This window comes from Tubulanus polymorphus, chromosome 4 (assembly GCF_964204645.1).
Source record: "Tubulanus polymorphus chromosome 4, tnTubPoly1.2, whole genome shotgun sequence".
In the NCBI taxonomy this organism is placed as follows: Eukaryota; Metazoa; Nemertea; class Palaeonemertea; order Tubulaniformes; family Tubulanidae; genus Tubulanus; species Tubulanus polymorphus.
The window spans coordinates 5,971,428-5,993,019 of record NC_134028.1 but is presented as its reverse complement, the minus strand read 5'-3'; the positions used below and the strand labels follow the sequence as shown (position 1 = coordinate 5,993,019).

Here is a 21,592-nt window from a genome sequence, read left to right as displayed (position 1 = left end):
TCATAGTAAAAATGGCAGCGAGAGGGCTTGCAGGGATATCTTCCAGCGCGATTTTACTGAAAAGTATCGCGGCACACCAGCCGAAAGCGAAGTGTTTGGTAGGTAAACATTTAATTGTTCGTATTAAAGTATACATTAAGCTTACCAAGCGGTGGATATACCTGATATGTCGCGTTATAAAAAGTGCAGTATGAACTTCTATTAAGATTAAGAATCGTCTCGGATCTAACAACAAAAAAAGAAACAACTCGTTTTGAGGTGTTCGAACATTTTTCTTTCCGGTTTAGAAATAATGCATAGAAATAGTGCAGATTTAAAAATGTTGCTGGTAGTACATTTGTATATGATGAATGGATGATAGATTTCTTTTAGAATGAGCCATTTTCATACATTCAACTGTTAGGTACTGAAGTGTCAATATGGGCCTATGCCGATTCTGAAGTGGCCTGTTATATCTTGTTCCAACTTCCTAATATTAATAATGCAATTTCTTTTTTCGCGTATTTCAGCTTGTTTGGAAAAGTCATAGGATAATATGGCCAACTGTGCAATCAGCATTTTATTGCTCCCACGCTGTTGATGGTAAGTTTCATGTGTGAAATAGATGAGATTTTCCAGTTTAAAAGAGAAAAGAAATAAACTGGTAGGCTAACATTTTTTGCCCATGGGGATGTAGAGAATATTACTACTGGGTTACATCAAATCTTTATAATTGATTAATATTTTTGACTCATTTGAGTAATTTTCATTTGACAATTTTTGTATTTGACTAGTCTAGGGCCTATATGACAGGTTAGGGTTTAGGCCTACTTTAGGCTAACTACTGTTGACTGATTTTGTTTTGGATATTGCAGTGCCCAGGCATGCCCTGGCTATGGCTAGTAGTACTTATATGTCCAAAATACAGGATTATTCCAAGCCTACTGAATAAATACAAAGGCGGTACTACGGTAACAGCTTAGGTGCACCGATAACCAATCGTTACTATTCTACTGGAACTGTAAACCTGCTGTGTTAAAGGCTATGTAGTACTGAATGAGTGTCCCTGCTCGTCTGACCTTCCCGTCTTAGTAAACAATTTGAACCACATTCGATTTGAACATTTATTCTGCCCCAGCATTTAGATGATATAGCCTAATAAAAGTCGACTTGCATGTCGGCGAATTATGTAAATTACGTTTGTGTTTGTGATAGTGGATCTAAATTCACGAATTTGTCTTCAGCGTGACTTAGAACCTAGGTCATTTTCAGTGTTATTAATTGGGTATAAATCCTATTGGAATGATAGGCTAATGATATCAGAGGCTTGGTTTAGGGTCTATATTGTGTCTGGCTTAGCACCTGACACATCTCAACCCCTCATCTCCGGGAATGCAGCGGAAATGGGATATCTTATTGATACCGGTAGATAAAGCTAGCCGTCTAGATGTGGTAATTATATATGTATGAAGTGACTGTCCTTACCTTTATAAGGTAATTACCTATCGTGTATATTCCGTCTTATCAGCAGTTATCACGGTTGAATGGATTATCGATTTTCAGAATTCGGCCAAGAGCTTGCATGGAAACGGCAACCTCTGCTTCTTATATTCTTTATAATTTTATTGATTGACTGTAGGCTATTTAATAGGTATCTATACATCTCACGAATAGCTAGATGATTATATGAATATTTATTGAGTGTGCAGCTAGTGTGAATGCGATAAATATTTCAGCAGCTGTAGATTATAACCATGTTAGCTTGGAGAATTTAAATTCATGATTAATTTGTTGCTTCTGGGGCGGATTCGGGCTGGATTTGCCGGATTGGGAATTGAAATACAGAAGTGATATCTTGCTTAAAGAGGAAGATTGGTATTATATCGCTTGTAAAGCCAGAGTATACATTTTCTGCGGAGGCACCACTGGGGCATGTTCCACGTCAATTGGAACGTCCAAAAATACTGGCCCTGGATCCACCTCTTTTGTGAAATAAAAATGCTCTTTAGACGAAATTAATCGTTTGGATTGTAGAATTTGTTAGCTCTGGCAAGGAAGGTTGTTTGGATCATGAAGCTTACAACAGGATGGCCACTGACTGGGAAAACTCAGGGAATTTGACAAATTTTAATAAAAACCTGAAAAACTCTAAGGAATGATAATAGGGGATAATGCTATTGACCGCGTGTTTCTTTATCAGTACGCGATTCAAGGAAAGAGGAATTTTTTAAGCCTAGAAATTTCTCTCGATTCACTCAGGAAATTTTTCGTAATCGCAGGGAAAAATCAGGGAATTTATAATTGGGTGGAAATTGTTCAATTTGATGGTTAGCTCTGGTAAGGTTGGATGGCTCGAATGTGTAAAAACATAGTAATTAACTTTTCCTGTTATTGTTATCGCGATTGTTCAAGGAGATGCCGGATACAACTTCATTCAAGGCCGAGACGTTTCAGTTCTAACCCCTTCTCACACTCATCGATGTTGCGTATATCTCCGGCTTTGCGCACGAGTGATTAATGCGTGAATTCATTCATCTCTTCTAAGAACATGGCTGTCGTCGTCGATTATTGCCCGGCGTACATCAACGAAACTTTCTATTCGGCCTTCGATAAATACGAATGAACCTGTAATTGATTTGTATCAATTCTGTATCGACTGGCGATACGTTTAAATGTGCATCGGTGTTCTCTGTCCATTTATTGGATTCGCCACTTTGCGCGCGCGTGCGTTAGTTAAGAGTACCACGTCTCTCTAATTAACTTACTTTCGTACCCTCGTTAATAAGATATCGATTCTTTGTTTCGGCGATGATGATGATTTCTCTCCTGAGATCCTGGAGTTGGAAGTGCGCGCAGGGTTCCGTGGACAGCGAAAATCCTGGGAAATCGTTATATAGAAATTTGTTTTCCAGGTGTTTGAAAGTTAGGGAATTTCAGCGCTTTAGTAGAATTTTTGGTGTTATGATGATATTTTCTAGTCTTTATTGAATGCACATCTTTTTGTTGCCTCTGATGACCTATGACAAACATTTCATCTTCGGGAATCTACACTCTTAGAACAAAGGGTTCTACCGTAGAACCTTTAGGGGTTCTTGGGCTTGCCTCCCAGGGAGAACCCCTAAAGGTTTGAAGAACCATTTCGTATAAAGGGTTCTTGTTAGAACCCTTTCAATATTATCAAATGGTTCTTGACAGGGTTCTTGGGAGAACCATTTAGGTAAAGGTATGCCTTGCTCGACTGTTAGGCCTATTGGTTAGGTTGCCGAGTTGAAATTTCCCTAGACGTCTGGGAAATCATAGAATTTTGGAGGTAGGGCCTACGTGTCTGGAAATAACATGGAAAATTAGGAAGAAAGGTCTTGGAAAGTCATGGAATTTTGTAGATTATTTTTAGTATGTACGAACCCGCACAGCTTCATAAGTTTACCAGCAGAGCGGTGTTTTTAGATTAATCCTATCAGTGCTGACTGATTAATACCCTAAAGTGCGATGTACCAGCGTAATCCATCACCGATTTATACACCGCACTGGGGTGTAGATGCACTGAAAGGGTTAGGCCTAAAGGTTCTAGATAAATGAATATCCCACAATTGAATGTTATACAACAGAATCTATTTAGATGAAACCATGTTTCTGCTGTTGGAAAACTCCACCTGATGATGGCTGTCAATCAACGGCCGAACATTGACTGAAAAATAAATATAAAATTCGATTGTGGGAATTCTTCATTATCTACAGTAAGTGTTTGATTCTTCTATTCCGCTTAGATGTTTACATCACAGCTCGTCAACATGATTGGTCATTCCAGACTTTCCGTGTAGTAGATGCGATGCTGGTCCGTGTAATTGCGAATTATATCGCGGGATGATAAGTTCTGATGATAAGCTGACACCGTATGTCAAGCCGAGGCTCTTACTCGTCGGTTGTGATGAGAAATTAACGCCCCTCGTTCACAGTTGTGTTATTACTATGCGCTTCATGCTTCGTACTGTAACGCACCGAGAAATAAAAAATGAATATATGAATAAAGACAATGGTTTATATCCGATCAGACATTCGTTTTATTGATATTACAAGTGCAGGGAACACGGGGCCAGATTTAGCGGGTCATTTTATCAGTGATGATTGGTCTTGTGGGTCATTTTATCAGTGATGCTTGGTTTTGTGGGTCATTTTATCAGTAATGCTTGGTTTTGTGGGTCATTTTATCAGTGATGCTTGGTTTTGTGGGTCATTTTATCAGTGATGCTTGGTTTCGTCTATGCTGCTATTTCACATTATGAATCATCTCACACAGCGGAAACATTGAATAATCTTGATGCTGTATCTTTTCATGAATCCGCTCATACTGAATGCTGTTGAGCTAGTCGGCCTAGATTTTATCGCACCACCTCGGGGTCTGCCTCAGGCTCACGGCGTATCAAATCTAGAAATTTGAAAATTCGTTTTTGCAGTGACCCCACGAAGTGGCATTTGCTAGTACGCTTCCAAAAATGGATGCTTTTGCGTGGGCTTTCTCGCATTTGAAATCAATATTTTCAAAAACTGTATTCTAGTTTTATAACTTACCTTTTCCAGACATTTTTTGCAAAACATTTGAAAAAGGAGGTTTGCACCCCGTGACCCCTCTACATCTGCCCCTGGCTCGAGTAATTGAATATGAACGCGAGAGATTCAAATTTAATAGTCATTGTTGCGTCCTTTCTACTGTTGCTCTCTGATATTTCAGCTGCTGATAAAAAAAAACGACAAAGGTGTCAGATGTTTACTGCCATCAGGCATATATGTCATTATTCTACATAATTATTTTTAAAAAGCCATTAATTCGTGGTATACAGGATATCAGATTACCTTCGCAATCGAATCTGAATATGGTGTATCTCTGTTTATGAAATCGATTTCGAAACCCGGAAATCTTTTCATTCAGAGAGATAAATGTTTTAAAAGATCGTGGGTGTATAGGATGTTTAACGTTTTCATCCTGGTATAGGCCCTATGCGACGAATACATTTTCCTGATTGAAATTCGATCGAATATTGGTCGGTTGAAATTGACGTTTCAAATGAACCGATTAAACATTTAAAGATACATTTAACGCCGCGAAAAACGCTTCGAAGCTTTGAGAAAATGTCAACTAACCTTCGGCGGCGGAGACGACAGACAGGTCGGGTTTCGCGTCGCGCTGAACTCTTCGATTTCCTATAATCATCTATAACGCGTAGGTTTATGAATTCGCCTCGTAGACGACGTACCAGGTAAAAATTATCGGCACGAAAACGGCTTGATCGTATAATGACTCGCTGGCTGCGGCTTTAAACGTTTCGCTCGAATCAGATTTTACATCCTGTCTTCAGCCGAATTTGTCGACCTGGAAAACTCGCGGAATTCAAGAAACTTCGTATAAAAAACATAGGCGTCCCCGAGAGGGGTGTGGGGGTAGCGGACGCACCCCTTTTCGAGATAGCTTACTTCTCAAGTTACTATGTAATCAATGTTCAAGATTTTTCTTGCCAATTTGACTAGTCTTTTACCTCTAAATGATTCATTTAGAGCCTGGAAAACGTCTCTAAAGCCTCCAATTTTCAAAAAAGTTTTTTGGGGGAGGCCCACCAAACACCAGACATAGTGCTTGGATGCTGGATTAATGCTAAAACCCCTGGGGGCGCCTATGAAAAAAGAAACCTAGAAAATTCAGGGAATTGGGATATGCTATTGACCACGCGTTTCTTTATTGATACGTGAATCAATGAAAATTGAATAAGTTGTCACATTGTTAACCGAGAAATTTGTCCATACACCTGCCACAGATTCACTTGGAATTTTTTGTTAGGCTCACCGTAAGGAAAACTAAGGATATTTGTAAATGGGGGTAGGGTGGCCACCCTGGTCAGCCATTAGATTTGATATCAATATAATATGCACAACGTTTTCGCACAAGAAAATAATTTCTCTGTATGCATAGAGACAAAGAGAAGGAGAGGGAAAGAGAGGGAGGGGGAGAGGGAGAGGGAAAGAGGGGAGAGGGGAGGGAGGGAGGGAGAGAGGGAAAGAGAGGGAGGAGAGGAGAGTGTTAGTTGATTGACTCGCTGATGACAAATCTATATCTACTGTTAAACAGACGTTTCTATGACGCAATTATTACAGCTTTATGAATGTCGATTAGCAGAAAAAATACGAAACTTGCTTCGCAATCGAGCCAGCCAGCTACCCACCCGCACAGTCGAGTGGAACTATATCGATAAACCTAGCAATGCGCTCGATCGAATAACCCAGAGAAAATTTCTTTCGGCGCATATTTTTTTTGTTATTTGATTCGCAATAATGTTGTGTTTTTCGGATCGATGTAGTTCACAGTGTTGATTAGAAAGCAGATAGATGTGCTGCACGTTCGGGCGTCGAGTCATTATTTCTGTATCGTTAATATTTCATTAAGAGCTGTTGCCGAATCATCGGGTTTTTTCTACGTTAAGCTGCCGTAGTGATTGGATTCAATCGGTGAAACGTTGTCATAGAACGTTGTCAATTTTCTATTCAAGTTTAGATTTTAAAAAAACATAACGAAGGTCGGTTTAATCTGGGACTATGCAAGATTTTAAATGAACACTTACCTGGAAATCGGGGAAACGTCAGGAAAATTTGTTGAGATTGCTGGATCTCGCGTATATAATTAAACAGTTTCTGTCTATGTTTTTCATATTTGACTATAGGATTCTCAGCATATCAAGTCAGGGAAAACAACGTGCACATCAGGGAGCAGTTTGGGGAAAAGCAAGTCAAATTGTTCCCTCAAAAGTTGAAGGCCTGTTGCGTGGGGAATATGAGGGTGGATTCGATAAGAGGAGTCTGGGGCTCCCTCCCCCCCAAAGAGAATTTTAGATAGAATTTATGAAAATATTATGTTGTAATAGTTCTAAGTGAAATAGTTTCTGCTTCATTTTAGAGTTATAAATGAGCAGGTCTATATGAAATGAGCAGGTCTATATGTTTCATTCGAGCCTCCATACTATAGGCCTGAATGATAGGGCTATAGAACCCTTCAGCTAGTTTCATAATTCAACTTATACTAGGCTGGGCCAAATAGATGAATTCAGGGTTTATACCATCATCATCATTATCATCAACTATCTAGATATCTAGATGAATTCAGTGGGTAATAAATTATTGATTTAGTATCAAACATATCACTCTAATGACACTCTAAAACATTTAATGGTTTCATTATGTTACATTCACCGAGTCATACTCTCTCAGTCTCCATAGTGAGTGGTGATATCTATACTACTCGTAGCTATACAGAGCTGCTCGTATCAATCTATCTATCATTTCTAGAAATAAAGCCACTTGTTGAAACTAGATTTAGAAACGCGTCGGTTATCTCGTCTAAGACTCGTGATTCAGGCAGGTGAAAAAATATTCCTACGCACTGGAATGCTATTTAAACTATTTCCGACTTGTTTGTGTGTTGCATTAGCTGGCGATAAATCCGCATAAAAATTCCGATACGCTTTGATTGCTCGCGGCTTTCCGGAGACGACGTTTTCTAGATTATTAGTTGCCTCGGTTTTAGTTGGATCCATTAACGGGCGATTGGGCGACGTATGTTATTGGCGCGAGTGCGGCTGGAATTATCGGAGAGTTCCGGCGCTCGAGTTAAAAGTGTATATAGTCCGATCCGGCCGGTCTCGTTCCGACGGATGGCTTTATTTACGATTAACGAGAAACAATTAAAGCCGCGCGGCGGCGCTGGAAATCAAATTACGGAAACAAGGGAAATTAGACATGCGACTGATTCTCCAGTGACTTGTTTGTCACACTTCACGAGCGTTGAATTCGCGGAGAATGAGAGCGGAGACACGTACGACGTTGCGTGTTTACTTCGGTTAAACATTCAACGAGAAACCTCGTCTCTCCTTACCGATGTTAGTTCATATCAAAGAGACTAGATAATTACGAAAGCTTATTGATAAGAGGACCGGCGGGTTTATCAGCGGCTCATCTCGAGACGTCTCTTGACTTGATTAGTCATTAGTTCGTAGAGAGTTGTAATATGATTTCAGACAGCAACAATCTACTTGTCCTATCCTCTCTTGCTTGCCCTTTGCCAAACCTTTGCCATCTCTCCCTCTCACCCACTCTTCCTCGCAGGGTTACTCATTGCCTACAGTGGTTGAATTTGGCAGGAGAGCAAAGAAATGAAGAGGGCTCATAATGAAAATGGGCCAAGTATCCACGTAGAGTAAACCGGGGTCTGGAATATTGTGGACTTTCAGTGCAATTTATTGCAATTTTCAGGCACTTGAAAGAATGTAAGTTAAGTTTTTGGGCAGCAGCCTTTTGCTCTATTAGTTACAGGTAGAAAAGTTGCCATTGTTTTTCAAAAGGGCAGAGGAAAATTGCCACATTGTACTCCCGTCTGGTTCCGCCCCTGGCTTGGCTTTATTTTCATACCGGTATTTTCTCTATAATGTCTCGATATGTTCTGATTTTCAGATGTGACTGTTTCGTACCACAATGGATTACCGGTGATTTCGGTGCCTTTACCTTCTCGTATAGAGAAATGTCAATTCACTCTGAAACCGATCAGCCACACTGTCAGCGATTTCATTACTTTCCTACAAGAGGAGGACAAGGGTATTGACCGTGCTGCCATCTATACGGAAGGTAAGAAGTTACTATCTATCATCATTTGGCCCTAATCGGTATCATACGTAGGCCTATGCATGTGGATGATGCCTCGACCCTTAGCTGTATAGCCATTTTGTGTTTTACAAAGAGCGCCCTGACTACCCAAGCTATATACTTGGCCCCCACGGACCCAGCAGACTCACTATTTAGTTTCATTGGTATCTTAGGGTTAATTTGTGCTAGTGAATTTCTCTCTGCCGTTTCAAAGTCAAAATATTTACTGCGGTTGAGATAGTATCGACGAAATTCAAAGGATGCGCAGAATTCTCATCTGCCGCGAGGGTTTGATTTAAAACAACATTTTCTGCGTCTCCCGCTGAACTACGAACGTGCAGCGTGAGGTATAGTTCTACAGCTAATGAACTTTTACAAAACGGCGTGCCTCTTCTCAACCAGATGACGTTATTGAGAGAGAGAGAGAGGGAGAGAGGATGAAATTGGATTTGAAATCAGATTACACTAGAGCTTAGTCGCCAGGTTATATCTGCTAGAACAATCAATCGATTCATCTACGTACAAACTGACACTAGCAGTCCACGGGTATCTGCCGCGCGCTAATGAGAAAAAGGGCGGGGTAGTCTCGCGAGAAGAAATGAAGCCTTTTCACGACTGCCTAAGATATTTTTAGAAATCTCATAATCAGTGAATAGTTTCTTGGAAATAATAAAATGCGCAATAAAATGTCAGAGTTGATTATTCTATGGCACACTTTCATGAACTAGCGGTAAGCCTCTAGACATAAACGTAATCCAAGGTACATATGATGATACTAGTGGTTATGGTACTTATTGACCTTGCTGAAAAACTGGAGTTGCGTTGAATGATTCTGTGCCAACCTCCGAATTTGTTTCTCATTGTGGGAAGACTTAAACCGAGAACTTATAGGGGACCAATAACGCGGGGCTAGAATTCAACCTCTAGGCCCAGTTGCACAGTCATGACTTAACTCCAAAAAGTGTTCTTAAATCATAAGACTCGTTTTAATTCGTTAAGATTGGCTATAGAGCTAAGTTGGTCTTGGACCGGTCTCAAATCTATACCAATGCAGATTAAGTACTTGTGTAACAATATTGTCAAGTCAGGATTTTTGTGTTTTATTTTTTTCACTTGTGTTGTGTTTTCCGCATACAAACCTAGGTTTGAAATTTTCACAGGATAAGAAACAAGGTATCAATTACTTGTGGCCTAAGCCATGACTGTGCAATTGGCCCCAGGATTATGTTAGAGCTTGTCTGAAAAATGAAAATCCCAGCCCTTGGATTTAGATAAACGGTCATTACATAGCCGAAATGATCTGGAACAATCAAATGTTCTGCTGTACTCAGCTGACTGGTTTCAGTTGAATATAATAAATGCGCTCTGATAGTTTGTATACCGGGGCAGATTCAAGCAATCATTGCGATGTTATCAAATTATGTAAATGATACTACACTTTGTCAGAATATCGCTCTGAATGTTGCCCCCTGATTACGTTATGCTCACCGAGTCCGGTTTACATTTACCGGCGGCGGGCGCAGAGACAATATACCGGTATTACCCGGATAAATAGAGAAAAACTACCGTACCGACCGGCGATACCGTCGACGATATTCTCGAGGGAAAATATTTGAGCTTTTATTGTCGAGATTCACGGCAGAGATCTGACGTTTCGGGTAAACATCGGCGTCGGCGTTATTTCGATCTTGATTCAACATCAGATTTGAAAGTCAAAAGCGCTGTTCGCTAAAACATTTATCCGTAAACGTTTGCGTCGTTGTCGGGGAGAGAACTGATGGATGGTGTCGAATGTGGGATGACATAAGTTAGTCTGGCTCCCACGCAGAATAATATGTACTGCATATTATGAGGATTTTATGAAATTGGCCATAGGTTTGATAGTAACATGGCTTCAATTTTAGAATGGGTGCCCACTCATACGGGGCCCTTTTTTAAAGACGGCCGCCCGGAAATATTTATGAAATCTTCATGTTATGCAGTATTATTCGGAAAGTTGGGATCTGGGAGCCAGCCCAGATGTCTAGATTTCGTTACCTCAAGCGCAAACTGCTTGAAAAACATGTCGACCGAAGAGCTGGTTTCTCAAAATGAAATTATGATTAGGCCTAGTAGTAGCTAAAATGAGACACCTCTCGCTGAGCCCAGTTACAGAATTTTGATTTTGTGGCCATTACATCGAAGAATCTTAACAATTGGGAATTTTTTCCGCCCAAAGTTAGCTCTAAAAATGTTGTCATTACTAGAAGTCCCCTATCATTATCCATGTCGTATTCCAATTAGGCTCTTGAATGCTGTCAATAATTGATCTAAATGTATCCGCGCCATACATGCTGAATAATAAAACATATACAAGGCAAACATTAACCTAATGTCTTTTATAAGAATCGCTTATTTAAAGCACGTTTAGAAACATCAACACTCATGTTGGCCCGCCTCATTCAGAATTGGAAACACTGTCCAATGAAACGTGAGCTACTTAGGTAAATGATCTTTTAAGAGTTCTACAACAATTTCAGAATTTTGACCTTTCCATTGAGAATGTAGAATTTTGCATTCCTAACTCTCCAATATCGCTAACGTCAACGAGTGTTATTAGCCTAATTAATCTTATAAGCTAATTAGTTTAGGACATTCGGCTTGTACTGATTAGGTTTCTTCAACCAGCGACCAGTTGCTGCTAAAGTTAGACTTGTGAGGATCATTGACAAAGTGGTATTTCAGGGGCGTCTCAGTGGGGGAGCAACCTTTTGATTCCCACTGAACTAATGAGAATCCTTGTCTCCCTTGAATTATTTTTTCTCAGTACTGAGGCTCACTGATTTATCATCGGAGCCTTGATTCCACTAACGGTGCTTGTGAGGCTGTCTGATTCATGGTTTATTCATGAAGATGCCATTTTTCGAAATCTTCAGATAATTCACCTATTAGTTGCGCGCATTTTTATACGCGTTATTTTAAACGTTGATGATGGAATCTGGCATGAATCGGCCCGGCAGATTCTAAATACATGCACGTGACGCGAGGAAACGGAGTTAAACATGTTTGAACAAGTTGTTCCCTGAAACTGCGTTTCTCACTTCTCGTAAAGCCCAACGCCCATGACGTAGGGAAACACAGAAACATGTTGCTATATCCTGTTTCCATGTTTCCTGGATTGAGCCGTAATGTGTGAATCTGAAAATACTGTATTTTTTTACATGAAATTGCTGAAATACTGTATTTCCCATCACATGGAGATAAATATTTGAAATTTTTACCAACCGCAAATTTTTACCAACCACATTAACTTTAAATGACACCGATCAGATTATTTGAAAAAACAAAATTTTGTCAATTTTTCAGATGGGACGAGAATAGCCAAGTCGACGTCGGTCGATATACTGATGCAGAATTCGTTCAAGTTATGTATAAACGACCGAAGTTTCACCGTAGCACCGCCGGCTCCAGGTAAGAATTATCGCTATTCCCGAGGTGTGTGCATCGACTTAACCTATGAATACGATTGTGTAAGGCCACAGTAGCACACACGCACCGTGTTAGCGATTTCGCCCACGTGTGAATACCGCACCTATCAATTCTTCGAAATGGAAAGCGGCGAGTTTTTAAATCATTTAGAACCGCTCTCTCCTCCCGAGGCTGAGTCGAGACACCTGCAATTAATGATATCCCGGGGAAAAAATGTCGACGGTACTTCAGAACGTCGTTAGACATGAACTCGCAAATAGTGATTTATTGGGATACATGAAACCTGAAAGAGTTGTTCAGTATTTCTACAGGGTGGCCACAGTTGCCGAATTTTTGTTGAGAATTATTGAGATTGCTAAAACGTGCGTAAAGTCGAACAGATTCCGTCTTACGTAGGCCTATTGGACTGTGTTAATTCTTTGGTATCAATCAAGTCAGGGAAACAACGTGCATGTCAGGAAATAGTTTGGGAAAAAGCGTATCAAATAAAAGTGGCCACGCGTTCTAACTTTCGATATCGAAGATTTCTGATTTAACTTTTGGATTTCCGATATTCGTCTGCTAACTATAGTTTCATGGCATAGATAGTTGTATATTAACTTGTTGGTATTAAATGAGAACGCTGCAGTATTATACAGAGTTATGGTTTCCGTTCTGTTCTTTACATACGTATGAATAAACATAACCTGTTAACATGATAATATTAACTTAAAGCATAGATGATATCATACTGTTTACAGGTGTAGAGGTTGTTAATCATTAAGCCTAGCGCACATCGACAGTGCGATTGGAGACAACTAGTTGCAAGGCAGTTTTCGGTGCATGAGAGGAACTGGCTGGATACGATCAGTTGCTTGAATGTGTCGATGTGAGCGAGCTTACGATTGGTAAGCGTCGATCTATCTCCAGTTCCAGCCAGTTGCCCATGTTCTATGTTTGAGCAACTGGTTGTACTCAATCGCAATCATATACGTGGATGTGCGCGCTCTGGATCTCGTCGATCGACATGCGCCATGCAGTTGCTGCAACTGACCGGTTGTAACTAGATTTCGATGTGCGCGGGGTAATCGTTCGGTAGCAACTAGTTGTCTCCAATCGCAGTGTCGATGTGCGCTAGGCTTTATAGACTTGTCATCAAGAATCTTATCCTTAAGTAATTCTGCCAGAGCAGATTTAGGGGTAGGCCTGCCTGCCCATCGATGGTTGCCCTTTCCATCAAGACAGAGATCTTTATAACCTATAAATTTGACATCCTCTTGGAAATGGCATCTTTGAAGATATCTAATCCTAGAGGGAGGCCTTTGACGTGGCTGCTTTATTGCCTCTTCTTCTACTCTAGACCCCGGCCATCCAATTTCCCCAGATTTGCCCCTGTTGTGTCGTGAATTTCTTTTTGAAGTTTCCAACATTTCCCTGAATTTCTTACAAGTATCTTCATCGCGGTCGGAGCTCGTCAGATTCGTCTCAAAATGTTCTCGAATCTTGATATGTGGTCTTAAATCTTTTGATCGTTTTTAGAACCGAAATCATGCCTGGGTCATAAGAAAAGTAGATGTACTCAGTGAATCGAATGAAAGCGATTTCATTTAGCCTAAAGGGAATGAGTTGGTCGAACGTCAGTGCATAGTTTTATAGCACACTTGGTTGATGTATTCGATATTAGGCCTAGTACTGATGTTTACATTGTTCCACATAGTTGGCTCTTCCATCATCTACATTAATGCGTCATGTGGTTTCACTGTAAGTTATTGAATTAATGTTTTTATCCAGCGAAGGTTCGAGCGATGTTCGCTCGAGCCAGCGATAGTGAAGAAAGGTCGAGGCCGTTTGTTTTTTATTCACGGAGATGTCGTTTCCGTGTTGCTGCGTATTGATCGATCGTAACATTCTACTTTTCCCTCGAGCATTCTTCACATGGGCATTCCCAGGATTTTTCAATGGAGGGGAGGGGAGGGGAGGGGGGTTGTTAAAAGGGCCTAAAGGGCTCGTTTAATGGGTCGAACCCACTACATTCTTCCACGTACTGTCGTTAGGGCTTTTTAGATGAAAAAATGGCTGCTGAATCCCGGGCTAGATCTCGGTTTATTAAGTCTGGTGCAGAATGCGTAATTCATGAGGTAGAAATATCTATCATTATTTCAAAAAGGCACTATGATCCTAAAGGCTGGGGCATTCACATCCCCGAGGCATCGTGGAGTAAGGAAACAGGGTATTTGTCATGCGTTAATTCTGTTTCCGCGATGTCGTCGTCGTTTCGAAATTGCTCACGTACGCTGCGTTTCCTCTACGTCCTGCAGTCCTCGTTTGATTGATGCGTATATCGCAAGCAATAAGCATTAATTACAGAACATGATAGATGCGAGATGTCTCCTTCTGTATCTTCATTGACGCGTCGAATAAGTGTCAATAGTAAATTATGTTCAACCGACAGTTCTCTGTCACAGTATCTTAAAGAGCTTGTAGTACGTCAGTATTTCTAACACTTAGTGCCATACTAAAAGTTTTAACTGCGAACAATAGAGCCCAGTGTCCGCAGTTTATATTCCAAAACCAAGATTTCGAGAGGTTTTGGAATTCGGTAATACCGTAGCTATGGGGAGCTGCCAACACCAGCTATGACACCAGGTGGCGTAACGAGCACTCAACTCAATCTTATGCGGCTAAAATTAGTTCATTATCGAGCAACTTCCAACTGAATATCCGGGCTCCCGAATCCATATACATCATCACATTTTTTGCCAAATATGTGTGGAACTCAATTATTGGTATAGTTTCAGAAGACGTTTATTTATTGAAAGGAAACATTCATTTGAACGCTGAAGACTGAGTAACCACTAGCGATGCCTAGTGGATCATTACTTGCCATATGGAATCCTCAATTGCCACAGTAACGTTGGCGGTACCCCGGCGCTTGCGGAAGCTAAGCTAGCATTTTGCCATCGTATCTTTCAGTGCCTGAATAACTGTTTTAAGTCAACGAAATAAGGTGCCAATGATGACTTCCGGTCGGTCAAATAATCACACTCTATATTATTACTATGACGAACGTGTTGACCCGGCGTACCTCGAGCAGCGTTTAACATCTACTGATAACACGAACAACCGTCGTCTGCCATCCCCTCAACACACTCGATACCGTCACTTCCACGATAAGACGATGCGACTGCTGTTGACCGTATAAACGGCAGCTCGATTTTACATTTCGTCCACGGAAAGAATTTTCCCCGCGGCGCGATGTTTATTCATTACCAGTCCGATGTCACTAATGCATAGCCGCAGAATTATTATGACTTTTGTTTACTGGTATTTTGGCCCTCAGGGGGGTTGTAAGGGAGTTAACGAGAAATAAGATACAGTCCGCGTTGATTGTTATGGAAGTTGTTCGTGTTGTACGTATAGAGTATAAGTTGACTCTAATTTACAGTGGCATCTCACTTGACCAATTAACACGGATACAATCAGTCGGACGGTCATTTCCTGCGATCGATCGGATTATAGGTCTATATCCGTATTATTTCCGCCTTAGTCGACATAACGGTTTAACCCGTTATCAGCTGATCCCGGTGTTACGTAGTTGGCACGAGAAGATATCGCATTAAAAACGCAATCGCTTTTCCAATTAATGGCACTGTTAACAACCCAGAATCCAGTTCCATAGTTGTGAGTTAGAGTTAACTTTTGAGTTAATATTAGTTCATTTTCAATTAGGTAACTCAGTCAGAACTGAGAGTCTGAGTCAGAACCAGAATGGCAATCAATCAATTTCTGCAAGCTTGAAAATGTTCCTAAATCAGTCACTAACAGCAGGGGCGGAATCAAGGGGGCCAAAGCCTCCTCCTATTTTTGCCAAGACAACATTTTGCTGCTTGCCCTAGGCCTCAGCGACTGGTTGCACAGTCGTGACTTGAGTGCATAAGTGGTCTTAAATCTTAAGACTGGTCTTAAGTTGTTAGATTGGCTATTGAACTAAGTTGGTCTTAGACTGGTTTTAAGTCTAAGCTTCGACTATGCAACTGGCCCCTGATGTTTTGGGCCCCTATTTGAAATTCCTGGATCCTTCCCTTGAGAGTGGCTCACTTTTAAGTCCCCGAACTCATTTAATTTATATAGTATATTTAACCGTGGATTTCTTTCTGTCATTAAAGAAGGCTGGTCTCATGAGAGCGTCAAGGAATTCGACGATATCAAGGAAAGAATAGCGAAAATATATTCGGATTTGAACGTCGAGGAATATCAGCTCCGACGCGAGAAAGAAATATCGACTACTTTAGAAAATCTGAAACTCGAGATTGAACCGCTAGAAAAAGTGAGTAAAAAATCAACTTGCCATAGCAGAGACCTCGGGGTCCTAGGCCAATACTGCAGTCACGTTTATAGGATTGGTTTATGCGACCAAAATGGGCTTAACCCTTTCAGTGCATCCATACTGCAGTGCGGTGTATTGATATTATTACTAATTAGTTTTTATCTCTATTGAAAGGTGGCAGCACCTGTCAAACATATTGAAGTATTAATACTGTAACTAACAATACACCGCACCATGGTGTAGACACTATAGCAGTGTCATTCAACACACTGTGGTGGAATTTTTTTATTTAAACGTCTCCAGCACTTTTTGCTATTGATTAGGTTTAAACCTGATTCTTATCTCATTCAACTCTAAATTTTTTTTTTCAAATGATTAATTTTGTTTCAGAAAAAGCTCGAAATCGAGATGGCCTCGACAAAAAAGATGTCGGCGATGTCATGGGTCGGTCTTGGTTTAATGGGTCTACAGTTCGGTGTTCTAGCGCGGCTGACTTGGTGGGAATATTCCTGGGATATTATGGAACCCGTAACTTATTTCATTACTTATGGAACATCGATCGCAATGTTCGCTTATTTCGTCCTTACGCGTCAGGTAAGCGGGTCACATAACGAATCCAGAATAAATGAAATGTACATAGTTTTAACTTTAACCTGCTGCGGTTGAATCAATTGAGTAACTAGCCATAAAACTGATCGGTTGTTAATCAGTACATGATTCGATGAAAAGTGAATGAATTGTAACATTTTAAACCTAAAAATTTCTCTGATTCACTCGGGGAATTTTGTATAATCACATGGGAAAATCAGGGAAACTAACGTTTTTTGTAAATGGGTACAAAATGGCCATCGGATCCTGAAAAATAACTGATCCCTGTCGACCCTGTTCATGGTAGTGATGAGTGGTACAAATCAAATGATACCTGTATAGTTAGATGACCCACAGTTCTGCGATTCATATTTTTATGCCTCGGAAGCTACTACAATAACCATTAGATGTGATAGGTTTTATAGCTTTATTCGCTGCGTCTGGCTCAGAGTTAATAGGTGCACATTATTACAAAGCAGTTGTCAGTGGATGCGTCGGTAGCTAAAACGCGGCTGGCCGACACAGAATGATCAGAATTCTAAATAGTGATCATTCATTACTGTGAACACTTTGTCAATATGTGTATTACAGCGGCTCGAAATTCCTTCGTTCGTTGATAGAAATACCGACCAATCACTCCGGAATACGGCTACTCCGCAGTGGGATAGATTTCATTTTTCGGTTATTTCCTTATCATGACTTGTATCAACACTTGTATCAATTCGAGTGCCTTTTATTAATAACGTACCAGGGACAACATATTAAAACCACCCCTTCTTCGTACCATCTTCAACAATCTGGATTACGTTGTTGCGTATTGGTTCTGTATATAGATCCAGTATCCGAACAGTACAATTTTGCATTAGTGCATCAATTGTTATGCTACAACTGTTCAAATAGTTTCCGCGCCCGCGTTCAAATATTTACCCTCTCACACCAAACCAGTTGACGAAAATCGATAATAATGATATCTAAATTTGCACATAATTGACAAAATTCAAGTCTGGTTTCCATGGGGCCAGTTTTCCATTGAGCTATATATCTAACAAGCGCTGAAATATCGGGCTGTATCATGAAAATATCTGGCTTTTAGAAACATCCATCTTGCAGTATATTGGCATCTGGTTGATGTATAGAACAGATTCCACTTTGTCATATTGGTCTGCTCGAGTGACCAGAAAGTCGCAATTTCGCAACAAGAAGGTCACAGTGAATATCTACTTGCTGCTGAATTGAATCAATGAATGTTGCTAGTTAATACTGTAGAGATAGCGTTACAAAGCCTGGTTTCACCAGAAAAATGAAGTTCAAATCTTTGCTTTAGTCGCTATCAGTTCAGTAATTATTTTCAATAACCCCAACATGATTAGAACATAAGTGTTCTAAGCTTATATCTTTTCGTGACACTGGTCCAAGGCTACCTTTATTTTCATTATTATGATAAGTTTATTTCTTTACTAAAAAGAACAATGCAAAAATACAGTCACCATTATTACATACCAGTAAAAGAAAATGTTGAAGAAAGAACTTCTACATTGTAAAGCGTAGCACACCTATTTGAGGGAGCAGTTTCTACTCTTTTTAAGCACTCGATTATTGTCAAAAATATCAAAATATTATCTAGCTCCACTGTTGATCTAGCTCAATTGTTGACCTAGTTACCTTAATTAAATAGCTAATTGTTTTCTGTCGTTTTAGGAATACATCTATCCGGACGTGAGAGACCGCGAATACCTGATATCATTCCACAAGAAAGCGCGTAAAGCGAACCTCGACGTCAACCAGTACAATCTGCTTAAAGATAAAATCGCTCAAGCGGAACTCGATCTCGAGCGTCTACGCGACCCGCTCCAGTTACAGCTGCCGATACAACAACTGCTCGCGCAGTCGAAAGAGACGAATCCGGCGGCCGAATCTCCCGTCGTCGAACGATAATACTCGTTGATTAGGATTTATATATTACGATTAATTAATCAATAGATAACTACAGTAAAAGTTCTTTATAATGCCACTGTTTTGGATCGCCGAAAAAGATGGAAATATTACGAATTTGTGTTTACGAAGAATGGTATTTTGATCGAATTTGAGTTAGGGGGAAAATTTGTTCTCTGAAAAAGAAAAAGATGGCAATAGTACGAATTTGGTGTTATAAAGAATGGTATTTCCATTGAATTTGAGTTAGATTGGCCAAATTTGTTCTCTGAAAAAGATGGGAATATTACGGATTTGGCGCTATGGTGAATGGTAATTCCATCGAATTTGAGTTAGATTGGACAAATTTGTTCTGTTGGCGTTAAATGAACAGTTGCATTAAAAAGGATGGCAGCATTATAACGGACTTTGACTGTAATCTGATCGTAACGAACAGTTAAATAACACGCTTGATCGCGATCGTTTATGACCGGCGACTTTTTATATGAAGACTTACGTTTAATATTATTTAGGAAATATGTTAAGATGTTTGAATTGTTATCTCGAATGCTAAATGTTATTCTATCCTTTAACTGCGTAATTGAGCACTATGTATGTATGTCTGTATGTACAACATGTATGAACCTGGGTCATTGAAATACGAAAAGAGTCCCGTATATCTAAGAGCCTTCTATCTTTCAATAGGAGCTGATACTTATGCACTTATGAAGGGTTAGAAAAGGGAGCCCCGAAGAAAATGTCGAAATTATTTTCTGGGCAGAGTCCGCCTGTCACGGAACGGATTTCGGGATCCTATCCTGTGAAACGTGTCAACTACATGTTCATCGATAGGAAGATTAGGTTGTGTCGATTAGTTGTTCGGAATTTCGTAAGGTGGCAGCACCTCGGTTTCTTGTAGGATTCTCGATTTCGTCCACATCCTTGTCAACTAAGGTCTAACATGGAACAGCTGAACAAGAAACTCCAAGGCCTGGTACCTTGGCCCTATTTATACTTTGATGTTCAGTTCTCTAGACTCATATTTTCTATCGTAAATTTGGGTATTTACAATAGAAAGATTCTCGGCGTAGATTCTTTGTTAGAGGCAAGAAGGGTTATATAAGTTGATCTGATGATTTATTTCTTTTCATGGTGCACTTGAAGAAAAGTATTTTGCTCAAAATTCATCTTCTCTTGAAGATACATTCCTTTTAAACATAAGTTTTTTGTTTATTCATTGTCTACCTCTCATTTGCTGTGTTTATCCTGAAGTTTTCCCACTTCCCACCCGGGGATCTTTCGTAATGCCAGTCAATTTATTGCCAGAAAAATCCAAATATGAGTTTTTTTCAAACTGCTTGGATTGATTCCATGGTGACTTAGTGAGTTAAGATAAATGAAAGCACTTGAAAATGAAAAAAGATCTTAACAACTATGGAACCTGGAACAATGTTTCTCCAGTACGTTTGATTACCGGTAACCCTTACTGTGTTTTTGCTTTCATTAAGTTCGTCTAGGACTCCCCCTTTCATGGTGTCTTTCAATTTCCTGGTTGACAGACGTACCCTACTCTCATCTATTCTAGCTAATATATAATCATTATTTGTTATAGTTTGATAAACAGTACATTTCTTTAGTCTTTCTTATGTTATCTTTGTTTGTATATAGAGTCTTTCCATTAATCATAATTATTATATTAACTTAAGAAACTTGTGTTGTTGTTTGATTTCTTGTCTACGACCACCGAACTAAGGGACATGATTTTGGTGTGAAACAAGTGCCATTTTCTCACTCCAACTGAAATCTGGATTCATGTAATAGATAAGTGATGAACTTTATTTTCAAAGCTCATCGAGATTCAATCAAATTTCATCGTAAAAATGTCCAAACACTGTTAACAGCCTCCTTATAGAAAAAGGACTCATCCATTTTTTCGAATGATGAATTTTCAATTTCAGTAGTCCCTTGGCCCATTACCGTTATACGAGAATCATTATTATTGCTATAAACTGCTGAATATTTATGTTGTACTTTGTTGTGCATAGATCTTCCTCCCTCTGTCTGTCTGATCCAGTTACCTTGAGTTTGATTCTCAATAGTTTATGAATATATTGTATAGTAATCTAGTGTATTCCTCTATAGGTTACCACTTTCAGTCGATTTGACTTGAAAACAAAAACAAGTTCCATTAAACGCCAAATTAAATTTTTATGGTACTCGAAATTGTAGACCTATGGTTCCAGTACCAATTTTCTTTTAAAAAAAAACCTCATACAGGAATCTCCTGGCCTCAAGAATTATAAGTGTTTGCGGTTGCCTTCTATCTCTCTCTCTTCGCAAATGTTGTTCTCAACAGTTCTATTCATGCATGTTTTATCTCAAGCTTCAGAATGAAAATGTATATATTTTCGTATATTTTGCCGTGCGTGAAAAGTTCTTCATGCTATTCTAGGGCTTCGTTCACATTTTCCTTTGTTGATTTTGTACACAAATCTTAAGAAAAACGAATAAATAGCAGTATACACTTGAAATCATGATCTTACGCTTTCTTCATTCTGGTGATCATTTCTGGAACCCAGAACTGCCAACTGTTCATGATTTTCAGTATCAGTTACTAATTTATAACGCGAAGTACTGGTTTGATTTGTTTGATGCGTACTG

General features: G+C 39.7%; 1 protein-coding gene across 1 annotated transcript; it reads left to right on the top strand.

Moving 5' to 3' along the window:
* Window positions 1-11: 11 nt before the first annotated feature.
* On the top strand, window positions 12-21,446 carry LOC141904028 (calcium uniporter protein, mitochondrial-like). Its single transcript, XM_074792469.1, has 7 exons — window positions 12-98; window positions 510-582; window positions 8,470-8,640; window positions 12,004-12,108; window positions 16,272-16,432; window positions 16,823-17,026; window positions 18,719-21,446. Exons 1-7 carry the CDS (start codon window positions 12-14, stop codon window positions 18,953-18,955), a joined length of 1,038 nt encoding a protein of 345 aa, XP_074648570.1. The 3' UTR covers window positions 18,956-21,446.
* The last annotated feature ends 146 nt before the right edge of the window (window positions 21,447-21,592 follow it).

What these genes read in the sequence shown, in the direction of transcription:
- LOC141904028 (XM_074792469.1), top strand. Translation starts at nt 12, where the DNA reads ATGGCAGCGAGAGGGCTTGCAGGGATATCTTCCAGCGCGATTTTACTG. An exon ending in TGCTGCCATCTATACGGAAG is followed by an intron (nt 8,641 to 12,003) that starts GTAAGAAGTTAC and finishes TCAATTTTTCAG; the next exon opens with ATGGGACGAGAATAGCCAAG. An exon ending in CGTAGCACCGCCGGCTCCAG is followed by an intron (nt 12,109 to 16,271) that starts GTAAGAATTATC and finishes CTGTCATTAAAG; the next exon opens with AAGGCTGGTCTCATGAGAGC.